Source organism: Falco peregrinus, chromosome 1 (assembly GCF_023634155.1).
Source record: "Falco peregrinus isolate bFalPer1 chromosome 1, bFalPer1.pri, whole genome shotgun sequence".
Classification (NCBI taxonomy): Eukaryota; Metazoa; Chordata; class Aves; order Falconiformes; family Falconidae; genus Falco; species Falco peregrinus.
Genome location: NC_073721.1, coordinates 120,780,927 through 120,797,327, shown reverse-complemented (window position 1 = coordinate 120,797,327; position 16,401 = coordinate 120,780,927). Strand labels below are relative to the sequence as shown.

Below are 16,401 nucleotides of genomic sequence, written 5' to 3'. Positions count from 1 at the left end.
GTGGGAGAAAGTGCCAATGGAAGGGGATGGTGACCCCCGGGTGACCACAGCGCCCCATCCTTGTGCGGCACTGAGCTTTCCCCGGGAGGGCAGTGGGGAAGGCACAGGCCGCGCAGGGACACCGGGGCAGCGGTGGCAGCAATGTCCCTGTGGCATCTGGGAGAGGTTCACACTGCTCTCCAGGCCATGGCCGGTGAGGGTGCAGCCCCAGCCTCTGCAGGCCCCTGGGTGCTCCAGGGTCCTGTCCCGCCCCGGCCCTCCCTGAAGCACAGTGGCTGAGGTGCCACAGCCGGGTGTCCCGGACAGGCCCTTAAGGCCCGTTTTGGCGGCACCTGCCCGTCCCCAGGCCCCAGCCCGTCGTCCCCGGCCCCTGGCCCCAGCCCATCATTCCCGGGCCCCAGCCCATCATCCCCGAGCCGGGGGCCCCAGCCCGGCCCCGGGCCGCAGCCTCGGCTGCTCCCAGCTTCACGTCCGACCGCTCGCTCGGGGTGCGTGGGACGCGGCGGCCACCCGCCCCTCACACCCGGCCGCCTGGGAACGGCACCACCACGGAGCAGAGCGCACCGAGAAACGGCGTTTTGCTGGGAACCGGCTGCCCTCTAGAGGGTCCGCTCCGGTGCGGCCTGAGGAAAAAGGGGTGGCGGGGCCGGGCTGGGACCCCCGCGCTGCACAGCGGCCCTGCCGGCCACCGGGGGCCAGCAGCAGCCACCGGGGGCCAGCAGCAGCCACCGGGGGCGGCCGCCGCGCTGCACGCACCGTGCCTTTACGGAGGAGACGCTCCCATGGGACCGACTGGACCACAAGCAGGAGATGTGGGAAGCTGCATCACGCCAAGGGGTCACGTCCCCGTCGGCTTCGACCTCGAGGCCCTCGGTAAGTGTTGGCAGCGCGGTGCTGTGGCTGGGGGCTGGCAGGGGGACGCCCACGGCCCTGGCATCGAGGTGCCCGTAGCCCTACCCGCCCCCTGCTCCAGTTCCTCGGGCCCCCGCGTCTCCAGCCTTCCCGCGGCACCCACCCCTGGGTAAGAGATGAGCCAGCACAGAGCTAAGCAGACACCTTCACCTGCCTCAGGCGGGGTGCTGTCCCCAGGGCAGGGACACCTGCACCAGCTCCCCATGGCCCCTGCGCCTCCCTCCTGCCGAGCCCCCTCCTCCCCCCGCAGCCCCCCCGCCAACAGCCAGTCACTCTTCCCATGAGGGGATCCATCTTTCAGGGGCATGTAACACAGCCGTGAAATTTCACTCTTGGCTGGAACTCGGCTCAGCAGCAGCAGAGAGGGCTGGGAAGGGCCGGATCCAGTGGTTACGGGTGCGAAAAGCACTTTTTACAATGAGCTTTTCTAACTTGGGAGGAACGGCTTCAATCCCTGCGCTGTCCTGCCGCGCGGGCCTCGGTGTGCGTGGGTGTAGGGTAAGCAGCCTGCAGGATGCCACCACATCCCACCTGGGGAGAGGCATGGCCTGCCCAGGAGGGGCTGGGGACAGAGCGGAGAACTCCGCTGATGCAGCAGGAGCAGCACTTCTCCTAGAGAAAAGGGGAATTCTCCCCAGAAAGGGTCAAAAAGAAGTTTACGCACCTCCAGAGAGCCAGAAGAGATGGAGATTGGAAAAACACATCAACATCAGTAACCATCCCAGTGAAATCCTGGTGGAAATGCACCGCTTCTGATTGGGCAGAAATTCCCATCCGAAGGGGTTCCCAGGTCCCTGTCACTGCAGACTGTGAAACTACATAAACCAGCCGAGAAGAGCAAGCTTATTCCTGCACGATAACCATAGCCACGGCAGCACGGCCGCAGCGGGCAGGGAAGGGCCCTGCAAGCCCCAGACAGCCGCGGGGTTCCATGCTCACCCTGCGCTTCCACCAGACCTGCTGCTGCACCGAGGGGCTGCGGGACCTCCCCAGACACACCACGCTGGCACGGTTCTGAAAATCTCAGTAACACTTTTTAATATACAAGAATCAAAAGTACAGCAGTTTTACAATGTAGGAAAATTTAATACATACTATATAAACAACGTATTTACATCAGAAATCACTAGGACAGTGGCATTTTTTTTTTTCACAAATATAAATTAATATTAATTACTGTTTTTAGTCAACAGGTTTAAAAGTCCAATTTTTTTACAGTAAGAGTCCTTCTCTCCCCAGAGGGGAGGCAGAGGTCCGGAGGAAATGGGTGAAAGCAGAGTAGTATTTTTGTGTGGATCATTTAACTGTTCACGTGAGGACTTCAGAGTGCTGTCAAGTATCCATTTTGGTTGGGCACCACATCACCTGTCCCAGCAGCAGGTTCAGTTCGCCGGATTCCTATCCTATGAAATCACAACTTTACACCATTTCCAAAGGGGTTAGGCTGAAAACCTTTTTTTTTTTTTTTTTTTTTTTTTTAAATAAAAGCCCAGCAAGTTGCTACTTTTTCCTGCAAAGAGGCTAGATGGAATCTCGCAGCTGTCTTGGAAGGAAAAGCTGTACCAAATGTTGACACAAATACTGCAGTGAAATTTATGGCTGTGGACCTGTCCCCTCTGATCCCACTCACACCCAAGTGACCGTGTCTTGTTATGGTGCTTACGTTGAGGGGACATAAAATGTATGTGTGTGTGAGCACAGGGAGGACTTTCTCTCAAATCTAATTCTCCAGCTTCATTAAAAGCAAACTCAGAGAAGACCACCCACCACCAGGGAACAAAACCACATGACTTCAGTGTCAGGCTAACGTGACAGCAGGGACAGCTCTTCAGTGGATGTGGGTAGAGCTTTTGCTGTTTGCACAAGAAGGAAACCCCAACCAACCTCATACCTGGAGCCCAGGATGAGCAGAAATTCCCACATCTGGACGTAGAAAATGCCTCTTGCTGGGGTTCAAAGTTTTCCTGCACCAACCGTAACACTGATCTGGCCAGTATTGCCTTTTGCTACAGGTGTATGGCACAAACCTTCCATCACGATAGCACCGCTTGGTGAACAAAAAGAGCAATTCTCTTTGCCCATCGATGTTTCTTCCATTTTCACATTAAAAGCTAATACCGCTGAAAAGAAAGGACCTCTTTGTTGAATACCACAGCCAGCGCGCCTGCAATCACAGCTTAGTGAGAAACACTGCAGAAACATGCTGTCTCAACAGCTCCCATCGCCCCGGCAGCTCCAAGGGGGACTGTGGAAGACTTCCCTTCACCTCCTCTCGCACAGGTAAACAGAAGCGTAACACTTTCTCAGGGCAGTACAGTGCCCCTAATGAAGCAAAACTGACCTGCATTTGGTGGAAATCTTGCGAAATAAAAACAAAAAGGGGAGCAAAACACTTCCCGTGTGTCCCGTTACAGCAGTAGGCTCAGGAAGGAGTGACAGCAGCAGATTCAGGGGATGCACTATATGGAGGGGGGCACATGGGGGTATTAGTGTTGCTTTGTGTGCACCTGCCAAGGCACTGGCTGGAGTCAGGAAGCCGGCCCTGAACACCCATCTCCCCTCAGTCTTTCAGGGCAAGGACATCACAGCTTGTTAGGGTCAGATACTGGCATCTTAATAGGAGGCCCAGCTTCTATTCCCAACCAAAAAGAGGAGTCTGGAACAGCCCGGTCTTTAATACTGAGCTCTGGGAGATGACGCATCCCCAGACACCAGGCCCCCGGCAGCCCGGCTGCTGGGGGAGTTTTGTGGTCTCCAGGGATGCGACTCTATGGACAAAGACCTAGGACATGAAAAACCACCACCCAAGCTACTTCTGGCCAGCAATTTGTGTGCAACCCCTCTCACCACACCGCTCACCAGGCTGGACACTGTTCTGCATCACACGCTGTGGCTCAAATACTCGGAGAAGGGTTTGCTCTGAAGTTCACTGAGCTGGGCTGCAGACTCCTCTTTCCCCTTTGCCATGCTGGGCTCTTAAGACATTTGTTCCCAGGATTTTTAGGGACCCAATCCTGAAATCCTCATTCCCTCCCTGCTCACTTAGGTGCTAAGGCCCCAGGCGTTATTTCCAATTTAGACAGACAGAAGGTCTTTCGGCGTAGGTACCTTTAGCAATTCAGTTACTGCTGAAATGGTGGCAGGAAGGTGACCACTCACTGAACAGTCACCAGTCCAATGGATTACTATTTAACTCTGCTCTAACATTCCTTATCCTTTGCCTGCAGTAAAGGTTTGTGATCACTGTTTCATGAAGCACAGAAAAAAAATAACTTGCCCAAAGACTAGAGCACTTCAGTGGCGCAGGGAGGTTAGGAGCTTCAGGATCCCCAAGATGTCCACAGGCATCTTCTGACCTTGCAGCTCCCAGCCAGCAACTGTTAGTTTCTGGACCATCCAAGCTGCCCATGTCAGAAGAGTAGAGGAGTTTTGTTACGAATTCCTGAGCCCTGTCCACCGGGAAATACTGTTCTCACCCCAGTTTCTTTCCTACTGGTTAGAAGTGAACTAAGTCTTTGCTAAGGAAGTAGGGGTCTTTTTTTCCCCACATATTCCAAAGCCCACGGAGTCAAGATTTGCCAGTTTTAGCCCTGGAGATGGAAGAGCCCCCACACCTCTTCTTGCTGCAGGGGACACAAAAGCAATCAAAGCAGAACCAGTTTCTTGAAATGGATGAAGACATGGAAATGGTAATATGGCCAGTAAAGCAATGGATTGTCACCAGCATAGCTCCAACTCCTTTGGAGGGACTCCGCAGGGACATCGAGAGGCCCTCTTTCAACCACACTTGGCTGTTGAAGGACTCCCCTGTCCCTGCTTGAATACATCCTCCCATCGTCTACACCGGTTACACACAAGCCCATCCCAACCAGTTTATCCCCAATCCCAAAGCAGCATCTGTCACATAACATCAAGTCAGAGCAGGCACACAGCCTTCTACACAATCCTAAGCAGCATTGATCCAGCTTCTCAGTTTGGGGAAACACTGGCTGGGAAAAATTCCCTTGGGTCCACTGGACTGGCGAAACGCAAACAAAACAAGAATGAGGCAGCAAGGTTGGTTCCAATGTTCAATGGTAGAAGAGGGAAAAGGAAACGGGAATCCAAATTAGAACAAAGAACTAGTGAAAAATCTTCCTCCATTTATAATCCCCCAAAATCCTCCTTGACCCAGCAAGATGATAGCAGCTTGTTCAAAGTTTCTGTTGCATCAAACCAAGTATTTCAGACGTGCGCTTCCCCCCCTCTCAGTCACCTTATGTCTTCCGAATGTTCCAGTTATAATCTGGATTGTTTTTCTGTTCTAATGACCTATCCAAAGGTGACCTGTGATCGAGAGGTGACTTGGAATCGTGAGGGGATTTCTGAGAGGGGGGTGAGCGAGGGTCCGATACTGCAGGGTGAGGTGGAGGGAGAGGCTGTTTGTAATCTCCCGATTTGTCTGTGTGGAAGGACCGGTAGTGGTCCGAAGGTCCCTGGCCATGGTATCCCATGGGTGGCCTGTGATCTGACATCCGTCGGAAATCCTGCTGGTGGTAGTTCTGAGGCCTGAACTCATCGGATCGTCGACGCTTAGAATCGTGATGGTGTCTGCAGAGAGAAAACAAGTGGATGGAGATCAGTTCCCCAAGGAAAGCCTGGCCGCCGTGGCCAGATGCATCACTACAGACTCCTCCCAGCCTTTCTGAGATGAAAGGGACTTACCTGTCGTAATAATCTCTATGGCCTCTGTGGTCTCGGTCACTGTTGTACTGTTCGTATGGCCTCTTGCGGGAGAGGTTATTTGGTCTGTAGTTCCCAGAGCTCCGGTGGGGTTCTCCACGAGATCGCCGATCCCCATAGTGGTGGTCCTTGTACCAGTGCTGCTCATACTGGTGATGCCGCTCCCCACCCCACATCTGGTTGCTGTTGCCACCGTAGCTGAACTTTCGATCCCTCTGCCATTCTCCTCGGTCTGCAGTGAGGAAAGCACCAGTAAGTGTCTTTCATACTTCAGTTTAAGCCCATTACTTTGCTGAATTCTCAAAGAAATTGTAACTATTGCTGTGCCCCTTTAACCTTCCCCTCCTTAAACTACATGGGCCCAATGTTATTCTTTGAATTTGTTTATCATTATTCTAGAAAATCTTACTCTGTCCTGTTCTTATACTCTTTACATCACTGTATCATTGTGTCTTCTAGTCCAGCAATAATTACAGTGGTAACGTATGTTCCATCCCTCCACCTTTAAACCTGACCAGCCGCAAGTGCCAGAAGGATCAAACAGTCCAACTTCAAGCAGCCATTAGGTCAGAAGAGATGGTTTCTCCTGGCTTGCCCGTGCTCACCTGTATTGCTGAAATGTCTCTTGTTTGGATGGCCATAGTTGTCACGTGGGTGCCCGTGCATCTGCTGCTGGGCATGGGAAGGGGGCAGGTGGATCTTCTGGGAATGAGGATTGTGAGGCACGTGAGACTGGGACATCACAGAATCGCGGCTGGAGCCTGAAGGCTCTGGGCGGAATGGCTTCTTCATGCTGGACATGTCCTCCTTCTTCTTCTGCTCCTGCAAGGTAGAAGAGAGGGTTACGGCTCAACTGCTATTCCACCAGAAGATTCAGACTGTGTGAGCAATGGCCTTGTCTGTCAGGCTCTGGATCCTTCCGTAGACTCTGCACACTGTGGGCCACCCACCCCTGAGGACTTGGTGAACCAACTGTGCCCAAGCATGGTGTGAGTGGCAGCGGCACAGATGCGGTGGAGGACAGGCACAGTTCTGCCCCATGCAGCTCCGCTTCCACGCCCTGTCTCTACAGGGCAGCACTCCTAGGCTCGTCTCTCTAAAGGTCAACTCAACACAACGTGCCACACCAAGTAACGCTTTTTCCTGGTCAGAACAGCCAGGACAAAATGACCAGTGTTGTTAGGTGAAGGGAGAAATGGCACCTGAAAGAGGAGGCAAATGCAACCAGACTGTTAAGAAAATCACAACAACAATAAAGCAAGCCCATGATAAAGAGGAAGAAAGTATTGACACTTCCAAGTGCAACAACTTTTAAGACAGCAACCGGAGGGAAGGTACTTCAGATCTCACCTCCTCTTCCTGCGATCTTTTCTTATGAGCCATCTTGTAGAGTTTGTGCAGTTTTCTGGCATCAAATTCTGTGAATTTTGACACAAATATCCATAGGTTCCTAGAAAGACACGAACATTTTCTGTTAATCGCTACATCAGCAGTTTAACTGCCAACTGCTTTCAGACCCACACCAAATCAGTTCCACCCTCTCTGGAAAACAGTCTCAACCCAGCTCAGGATGGGATGATCAGAAGAGCTGGAGCCAGGTTCTTAGAAATAAAATAAAGAGGTTTGCACTCATTTGTCTAAACTAGCTCTGAAACCAATTTAAATGAAACCAGCACAAACTGCAGACTAAGCCCTCACCTAAGACTGGTCATGGACTGAGCGGGCTAGAGAACGCAAGATTTCACACATCAAATGAGAGGCAAATAGCACACTCATTCACATAAACCCAGCAGCCTCTGACTACCATTTTTAAATATCACAGACCAGCCAAAGACGACAAAATAATCCCCCACCTTCTCCATAGCTTGATATGATCCTGGTCAGTGTAGGCTTTAAGGCACTCAGAGATGCGGTCTCCAATTTTTAGGAGGCAGTTGCGTGTGTGCTCCAGCTGTTCTTGAACTGTCAGTCCCTTATCAGGCTTATCGAGTTGCTTCAGTGCTTTTTTGACTGGTCTCATCCTTTCCTTGCACTTGAAAAAGCAATAGAGAGCAGAAAGTGATCCATTTGGCACAAGGGTCTACACTGTTCCCTTGTTAATCAGACAGAGCTGAAAGAAGTTCATTAGCATGAGATACTAACTTTATCTGACCATTAGGCAAGGAGAAATCAGCTATGAAAATAGCAATTTGTTGGACATGCTGCAGAAAATGATCAGGAAAAGCCGAGAGACTCTCCACTTCCACTGCGCCTGCCTTTCAGAGGGGAACAATTTGCTTTGCAAACCATAACCACACAGTGTCTTACACTGATCCCACGGCAGGCAGGGAAGCGTAACAGAGCATCGACATGCTGAACCAACAGCCCCAGCTGAGGAGCGCTCACTCAATAGCCTCCCTGTCCACCCCCATCTGTGGCTGCTTTAATCTATCGCTTTTACCAAAACTGGAAGACATGAGATGAAAGCACCATCTTTATCAGCTGTGCGCATCAACGCTGCGCACAGACAGCGGATCAGACAGGTTTCTACTGCCTGACTGGATCTTTCATGCATCACAGAGGGAAAGTTAAAGAAAAAAACCAGACAAAAACAACACAGGACCTGCAGCAAATGTACAGGGAAATGCTGAAATACCACTTTTTGAGAACAGTTCCGTAAACGCAAATCTGTGTAAGTCAGGCCAAGGAGAGTCTGCCATGACCACTTCTACTGAAAGGCTATTTTTACAACAAGCCTTGCAGGTGTGTTTGCTGCAAGAGCATTTACACAACCAGGGACGTGCTTACAGCTCAGACAACTCTGTACCTCCTACAGCCGTACAAGGCCGCCCTCAAAATTCTCCTGTATTTCCCCACCTGGAAGAGCTGCAATGGCTCCCTGGCTTCTACAGGAGAGACACGCTGCCACATAAGGCTGCAGGGTCTTCTGTAACCCAGGGCTTCCAAACGAGTGGTGGAAACTTATCAGGTGAAGAAGAGAGCCCTTCTGCATGTTCTGTTGACATGCTGCCACCTTCTGCCCTGGCTGGCATCCCTGGCAGAGGGAGGGGATGAACACGTGCGCTCATGCACAGCAGAATTGTGAAGGGAGTTAATCTGAATCCTTTAATAGTGCAATCGCCTGGTGAGAACTTGGAGCTGGAAGAGGTTTGAAGTTTCTTCCAGTTGAAGTGCCACTTGCAGCAGTCAGCTGGTTGGCGCAGAGGAGGCTGGTGGACCACTCTCGCACAGGGCTGCTCTGCCGCGCTCACAGATCGGGCAGAGGAAATCACTGTGGGGCACTAGGAGGGGGTTCACACCCTGACACCTAAACCACGTCCTTGGACAACATGTAATCAAACCCCAGCTGCCTTGCTGAGCTCCCTACCACTACTCTCCCATCTCCCGAGGAAAACACTTACTATGCTGAATGTTTCTTGGTCCAGATCATCATCCTCATCTTCTCCAATGGGGATCGGTTCACTCCCAGCGGTAATGTGGACAGGACCTTGCGATCTCTTCCCTTTACTTCCAGATTTAGCGTCACCACCTTTAAGCTTTACAAGGACAAATTACACACATCACGTGATGAGCCAGATTGCAGGATCCCAAGCGACCCAACTAACAACCTCTGCACTATTGTTACTGGCAGCTGTTAAATCCTGGGCACTGCTCCTACAGCTTTCCTCCCAAGATCTCAAACTGTTCGGCTGCAGTGCCTCTATTTAGCTTTACGTCATCCCAGAGGGAGTAGAGAAGTCAGAGCTAACATTTTGGACATGAATATGAAACTCATACTCATGGAGAGAAAACCAACACTGAAGACTTGGAAAAGAGGTTAAGCTAAAGAATATATATATCCCTTGCAAAGGACAGAGCTCAGACTAGCCTCATGTCTATGAGGATCTGCAACTTCATGTGATGTCAGTAGTCCTCAGACCCTCCGGAAAGCAATCTCAAATCATGGCCTGCTAGTGTAAATTTTGATTTATATGACTTATCTGAAGTCAAAGTCCTTTAGAGTCAACATCATACCAAAAATCACTGGAAAGCAAACTGTCCCCTACATATGCAACAAAACTTCTTGGTTTGCACTTATGACCTCAGTGTCAAAACACACTGGGAATGCAGCACATACCCGTTGCTTGGACAGGTACTTCAGGGCATTATTATAGAAGCCTTTATTTGAACCCAGCCCCAGGGCAGCTGTACCACAATTCAAGGGACATTTTAGTCCACAACATACCATTGATGTTGAAACACTCATTTTGGGGAGTCCTGAACAGCAACAAGGAGAACTTACAGTCTTGATGGTGTGGACACTTGGATTATTTAGGGTGAGTTTAAATTAAAGGGGAATACAGACAAGGAGCTGCCAATCCTGTGATAAATGGCAGCTGAACACAACTTTGATCCGAGTGCTCCAGGCTCTTCCCTTTTCCTTCCTCAGCATCAGCTATTTGGCCATATCACTGGCACAGGGACAGCAGTACTTTAAAGATAGTCTGACAAAATCTCTTCCTTTTTGCTCACATTCCACCAAGCTTTACGATATATTGCCTTTTCTACTTTTCATTGCAATTCTTCACAGTTAAGAATTCAGGAGGGCTGAAAAAGGGCTAATACCTCCCCCCACAGTGTTTCACTGATGTCTCTTCACACAGGGCATTTAACGAATCATAGCTTGCCCTTCTGTTCTATCTCTTTAAACTGCTCCTGAGAGTACCACATACCTTTTCTTTCTTGTCTTTTGTTTTCTTTTTTTCTTTATCGCTTTCCTTTTCCTTCTTAGTGGTAGTCTGTTTTTCCTTGTTCTCTTTGTTCTCTTTCTTCTTCTGTTTCTTTTTCACTGGGCTCTTTTCCAAGCCATCCTCCTAGAAAATCAGTCGCGGCACAAAGTTGGAGTCCCTCACCTCACATATACTTTCTTCCATAAAGCTTACATCCTTGAAACACAGGCAATTTTTGAGATCCATCCAAAATTGCCCTCACACCTCTTTAACCAGACAGCAAGCCCTGCTTAACCAGCTGCGATCCACCCAAGCCCTCACAAAAGGGCATTAAAAAAAAATAGACGGAGCCCCAATCTCTAACTAGCTGGCAAACTGTAGATAAGCACTGCTTTCCCATGCCAGTTGCGCTGGAGAACGCTTAGCCCCTAAGGTAGATACTGATCAGCACACAAACAAAAAGCCTTAGACTACAAGCCAAACCACTCAAAGACAGAAGGTTTTCCAAGCAACAGCATGACCTTGGTAAACTCCAGCTTCACCACTGGCTGACGTACTGAAGAGGGAAACAATTCTTCTTTCTCCCCTTTATAAGGGCAACAGACTTTGTCCTGAAAAGACCTTTCCTCCAAGTCAGTATGTGGATGTGTGTGGCCATTCTAGGATCCCCCAAAACACTTCAGGCACTAACCTAAAAGAGTGGGTGGGAAAGGTCCTTCTTTCACCCTGACAGCTGTAGATATGGTTTTGCAAGTTTGCCAGTCTCCTGGGAAACACAGCTCGTAGTGTCCCCCAACTCCACAGAGCGTTTGCTAGGCATGCTTCTCACAACACAGCTCAAGAAAACCTGGAAAAGCCATTATCCACCAAGTTGACTCACCTTGACCTCACCCTCTTCTGACTGGTTGTCTGAGTGCCGAGGAGAGGAGAGTTCATTCCCATGCTCATCTTTGACTTTGGGAGCCTTGTTCTCTTTCTTTACTCGTGGTTTCCTCTTCTTTAGCTTGCCCTGGTGGCGAAAACACAGAACAAGTCAGGGCAAGAAAACAGCTACAGCTACTACCCCGGGGACATACCCTATGTCCTGAATATCTTGGCAGGGTGGCAGGAAGCCTGATGAACCCGAGCCCTTTGGTAAGCGTCGTAATTACCTGCCCCTTACTGAAATGATAATTAGTATCGCAACACAATCAGACAAGTCCATACTCTTTCACATAGATGATGTTCGGTGACCTGAGAACACAGGCTGTCTCGCACTATCAGCCAGCCACTCATCCTGAAACCCCCAGAATCAAGCAGCCACATCTCACCTCTTCCCCATCTTTCATGTTTTCTTTCTTGTCCAGATCTTTCTTCAGCAGTTTCAGTAGATAATCAACTCGGGTCTGGAGCTGTTTTCCCTGAGGTTTCTTATCTGTCTCAACAGGCAGGATCTTTGATAAAGAAGTAAAAAAAAAAAAAAAAATCCACATGCACCTATCAAACCTTGACAAGAGAGATATACACTAGCAGCAGTCCTTCCAGGCCCAGCAAAGGGCTGGAGATGCTGCACCTTCTGGCAGAACAAGAAGATTCAAGCATTTCTTCCAGCTCCCACACAGATTCTCCCTGTTTAGCCACGAGCAAAGCTCCCAGCAAGCAAGCATCCCTCCCCTTGGCCTTTTGCATAAGTGAAAAGACCTCATGGCGGCTCTATATTTGCTACAATCTTTCTTGTAAGTGTGTGAAAACAAAAAGAAAAGAAAAATGCCAAAACTCTGCAAACTGTATTTGGGACCTTGAGTTGCAAAACTGAGTCTCCTCTCCGTGACACATCAGACTTGTTCGTGACAGCCTTGCCACAGCAGGCTGGTCCCCTCCGGTAACCTGAGACATTGCTACAGCAATGATGCAGATGCAGAATTTTTAGCGGAAAACAAGGCTGCAAGATGCCACTTTGTGGAGGAAGTATCTCAGCTTGCCCACGAGGTTACCTTCATACTTCACTGGAAATTGGCTGGCATGTCTCAAGCAATTGTTCGCATTGTAAAAGGCCTCTCTGCACTTCACGTGGGAGGGCTCCCAGCCACAGCCTGATCTTTGCTAAAAACACTAGCAGGGATGTCATGAGAACGTAGCACATGGGCAGCAAAGCTGGCGTAGAGATTCTTGATGTTCCTCAGCACTGTGCGGCAGTTTGCTCTCCTTCCATTGTGCTGACACAACGGATGGAGGCTTATTTTTAACCTGGATCATTTCAACATGGACCCCATAAACAGTTCTTACGGGAATGACTGAGAACAGAGGAACTAGATGGAGCCTTTCCAGCTGGCTTTGCTGCCGTGGCCAGTCATGTAACTATACCCTCAAAGCTAACACACACCAGTCTTGACATAAGCAGTGTCAAATCTGTGAAAAATTATTTCCACACAGAAATTCAGACGCAGCTTCTTGTGAGATGCTCAAGGAAATATTAAGTCACAATTATGCAATGCACCCTCTATACTGTGCATGTAACCACACATGTCAGCATTACAGTTTTCCTCCTGCATCATTTCAGTGTGGTTCATATGGTACTGTTCAGAGAAAATTTACTGCCAATCAAATAACACAACTCTGCTTTCCATTAAGCCTGCAACATTCCATAGAGGTCACTGTTTTCCTCATTATTATTTATTATTATTTTTGGAGTGGTTACAAACATAAACATCTGTTTCTGGAGTGAATCAAATGCTCTCTATGGACACTGCAATGGACCCAAAATGCAAGGCACAAGCAAAGTGACCCACCTTATCAGATAACTTCAATTCCGGATCTGTTTTAATTAGCTCCCAGTTTCCATAGCCATGCTCATAAATTCCCACTAACAAGCGTGAATCCTCCTCCACTCCCCAGTCTACATCAAAATGGGCAGCTTTGACACGGCAGGTCAGGCGGTACCTGAAGGCATTTCAAACAGAAGCTACTTTTAATGCTGTGGAGGATAAAGCAAAGCCACATATCTAGGCTATGCTCTTTCCACTACAAAATCCAAATTCCCTGAACCTCTTCCTACATTGCCTGCTTAGCCAGACTCACTTCTTCCTTTCCTCTGGGTCTGTGGGAATGGATTTATGCAGCATTTCAAACTCCTCTTCATGCTGGATGATGGATTTCACATTGACTTGGACACCAGAAATCTTGATAGTAGGACCTCTTCTTTTACCAGGTCCTTTCCCTGCTCAACAATAAAACACAGCAACTCAGAGAACTCCGACAGAAAGAAGCGCCTCTAAAAACGTCTAGGCACACAGAGATCAAGGCCTTGCCTGCAATCTCCTGTTCAAACATAAGGCTGTCTGCTAAGGCAGGCCTAAAATCTAAGTTTTCTTTCACTAACTTACTTAGCTCTGTAATCTAAACACCTCCCAGTACAATTTTCTTAAAAATACATCTAAGCATGCTGGAGCTGTTGCTTCAGTAGTTTTGTTTAGTTGCAACAGGCAGGGACCCAGCAGGAGATCCAGCCCAGACCATGTCTCTCCAGACCCACAGCACAGAACAGCCATACAGAGAGCAGGGACAATGCCAGCTCTGGGAAGGGCTAACAGTGGATGCAGCTTTACCATAGAGTACACGGCACCGCTCCGACTCCCTGGTCTCAGCAGCAGTTAAAACATGATCTGCTTTGCCTTGTGGCACAGCATTAAATAAGCTGATTACTTCAGCCTCTCCCCACAAAAACTCGTGTTCAGCAGAAGCCAAAAGACCCAAATGGCACCTTCCAGTCTGAGAAAACTCAAGGGTTTCTCACTGACAGCTGCCCGGCAGAAGGCAGTTTAAGTGTGTCCTTGTTCTTCGCTTTTAAATCGCAGTGTGGCATGCCTCCCCATCCAGCAAGGGAACGGTTTTCTCACCAGCTCCATAGAACACCCCCAAAAACATAACAGCAGCACACAACCTTCTTGCTTACCTTCACTGGGGTTTTCTTTCAGCTGCTCCTCATATTCTTGCATTGCTGACACACAGCTATTGTGGATGAGCTCTCCTAACCGTTTCAGATCAGCCACAGACTTATCCACCAGCTCAGCATCCCGGGCAATACACTCCAGCCTACGAAAGGGGAAAAAAGTTTTGTATTTGATACAGCTTATTTCCTCCCAGTCACTTCCTCAGCAATTGTTTCATAGCTTTTAGTAGTCAATGCTATATATCTATGAATGTATGAAACCTGCATGAGTCGAGTTCATGCGAGAAACAACACCGTTTTAGTCTTTTTTTTTTTAGGTCTAACAGCTGCAGTACAGTGCAGATGTAGTATAACATCCAATCCTTTGGGTCTTTCAGTATTAAACCCAAGCTGAGAACTATCTTGGGCACAACAGGTGCCCTCTGTGACTGTCCAGTGTTCTTTCACATTCTCACAGCTCCACATTAACTCCATTTGATGGTCAAAAGCTGCCATCTGGTGTCCCTTTTGCCTGGCTGAAGTTAGTAACATCAAGGTCCACACACAAACCTTGTGCTTCACAACAGAAGAGTATAACCAGCTGAAAAAACAGTCATTTCTCATACAACATATATGGATCCCTGCCTCAGCTCTGAGACCTCAACAAGGGCTACAGCTTTCCAGACCCAACAGACATGCCCGTCTCCCTCCCTCCTTCACACCAGGTCACAGCACTCATGCAGCGCTCTGCAGACCCCCGCTCGAGGATGACGTGCGCCTCTCTTCCCTTCAAGAGGGATATGGCAGTGAGAGAAAGACGCTCTGAATTCATTCTTGAAACTAACACACACAGAGAAGCTTGGCAAGCGTTTTGGGTAGCATTTGCTGTTCGAACAGCTGATACCTCTCCTTTCTAGGCAGACTGGAAATGCCCCAAGGGCCAGACTCTGCCAGCAGGATGATGCTGTGTACAGCCCAGCACCACTACTGCTCTAGCTGTTTTTTGGCCAACATTCATCAGCACCATCAACCGAGACATGAGGGGCTGCATAGCAGTGCTAGCGTTACCGATCACACGACAGCAAGGCTTTGTGCTGTCCATGGAGGTTGTATCAAACACCCAGAGCAATGTGTGTATGGCTGTGCTCACGAATACAACATCCCCCCGGTGACTCCCCTCTGGTGCAAGCCCAGGCTGGGACTCACCGTTCAAGAGGCAGTCCAAACTTCTTGTAAGCCTTGATAAACCTAAGCAAAAAAAAAAAAAAAAAAAAGAGAGAAAACAAAAACTAAACCAACTGCCATAAAAAGTAGGTCTCCAATATCACAAATATGCTTGAACATATTAATTACAGCCTGCCATGTTATCAACCTTGCATTCCATACTGATTAGGCTAAGCATCACTCAGCACTGGGAAGCCTAATCCATTAGCCCCCAAAAAGAGTTTTGTGACCTTGGCTGGAGAAGAACACAACATTATTGTGAATGTTTGACAGATGACGGGGAAAAGAAAAAAAAAAAATAGAGTTATAACTGTAGTGTAAAAAAAATTTTTAAAAGTATTGGCTCACACCATGTTGGTAATTAACTTCATTTTTCCAAGGAGAAGAGAGGCATTAAATCAATGCCATCAGTATTTTTAACGCTCAGGCTACAAGTGTAACAACCCATTACAGAAGAGCCAAATGTGGTGCAATCCATCACAGAGGTTTGCAGACAAAAATTGCTATATATTTTTACGTCTTATTTTTATTGTGAAAATCACTGCCATAGCTAACAACTTCAGGGCAAGAGTCAGGCACCGTTGCTGCAACTGAACAGTGCCTTGTGCTGGGAGCAGACCCAACAGCTTCAACTACACATTTTTAAAATTAGTTAATTTTTTCCCCTTCTTTTTTTTCATCTTGTGCTCTTTCAGGTTCTACATCACAATAACTAAATGGCTGATATATTTCACATCGCAACACCTCCTTCCTTCTCTATGGTTTCAGGCTGGATATGGGGCAGCTTCCACAATCCAAAAAGTCTGACCAACCTCCTGTTAAAAAACACATTAACTCAGAGATGGAGAGAGTCAAGTCACAACTCTCTCTTTTCCATCTTTGGTTGGGTATCTGCGCAGAGCCATAAGCAAAGACATTTGGGAAAGC

The 16,401-nt window shown here is 48.7% G+C and overlaps 1 protein-coding gene across 21 annotated transcripts in view; it reads right to left on the bottom strand.

The window, feature by feature from the left end:
- Positions 1–4,968: 4,968 nt before the first annotated feature.
- The window catches only part of CHD2 (chromodomain helicase DNA binding protein 2), a 94,779-nt gene continuing 83,346 nt past the window's right edge, over positions 4,969–16,401 (bottom strand). For all 21 annotated transcript variants that reach the window (XM_055813112.1, XM_055813100.1, XM_055813096.1 and 18 more), the window contains 13 exons: positions 15,457–15,498; positions 14,275–14,414; positions 13,401–13,539; positions 13,112–13,262; positions 11,654–11,776; positions 11,224–11,352; positions 10,347–10,487; positions 9,036–9,170; positions 7,488–7,666; positions 6,985–7,084; positions 6,240–6,456; positions 5,617–5,866; positions 4,969–5,502 (listed from right to left, as the gene is read on the bottom strand). In XM_055813112.1, the coding sequence (XP_055669087.1) occupies positions 5,169–5,502; positions 5,617–5,866; positions 6,240–6,456; positions 6,985–7,084; positions 7,488–7,666; positions 9,036–9,170; positions 10,347–10,487; positions 11,224–11,352; positions 11,654–11,776; positions 13,112–13,262; positions 13,401–13,539; positions 14,275–14,414; positions 15,457–15,498 (2,080 nt within the window). In that variant the 3' untranslated portion in view covers positions 4,969–5,168. The remainder of the gene's footprint in view (positions 5,503–5,616; positions 5,867–6,239; positions 6,457–6,984; positions 7,085–7,487; positions 7,667–9,035; positions 9,171–10,346; positions 10,488–11,223; positions 11,353–11,653; positions 11,777–13,111; positions 13,263–13,400; positions 13,540–14,274; positions 14,415–15,456; positions 15,499–16,401) is intronic.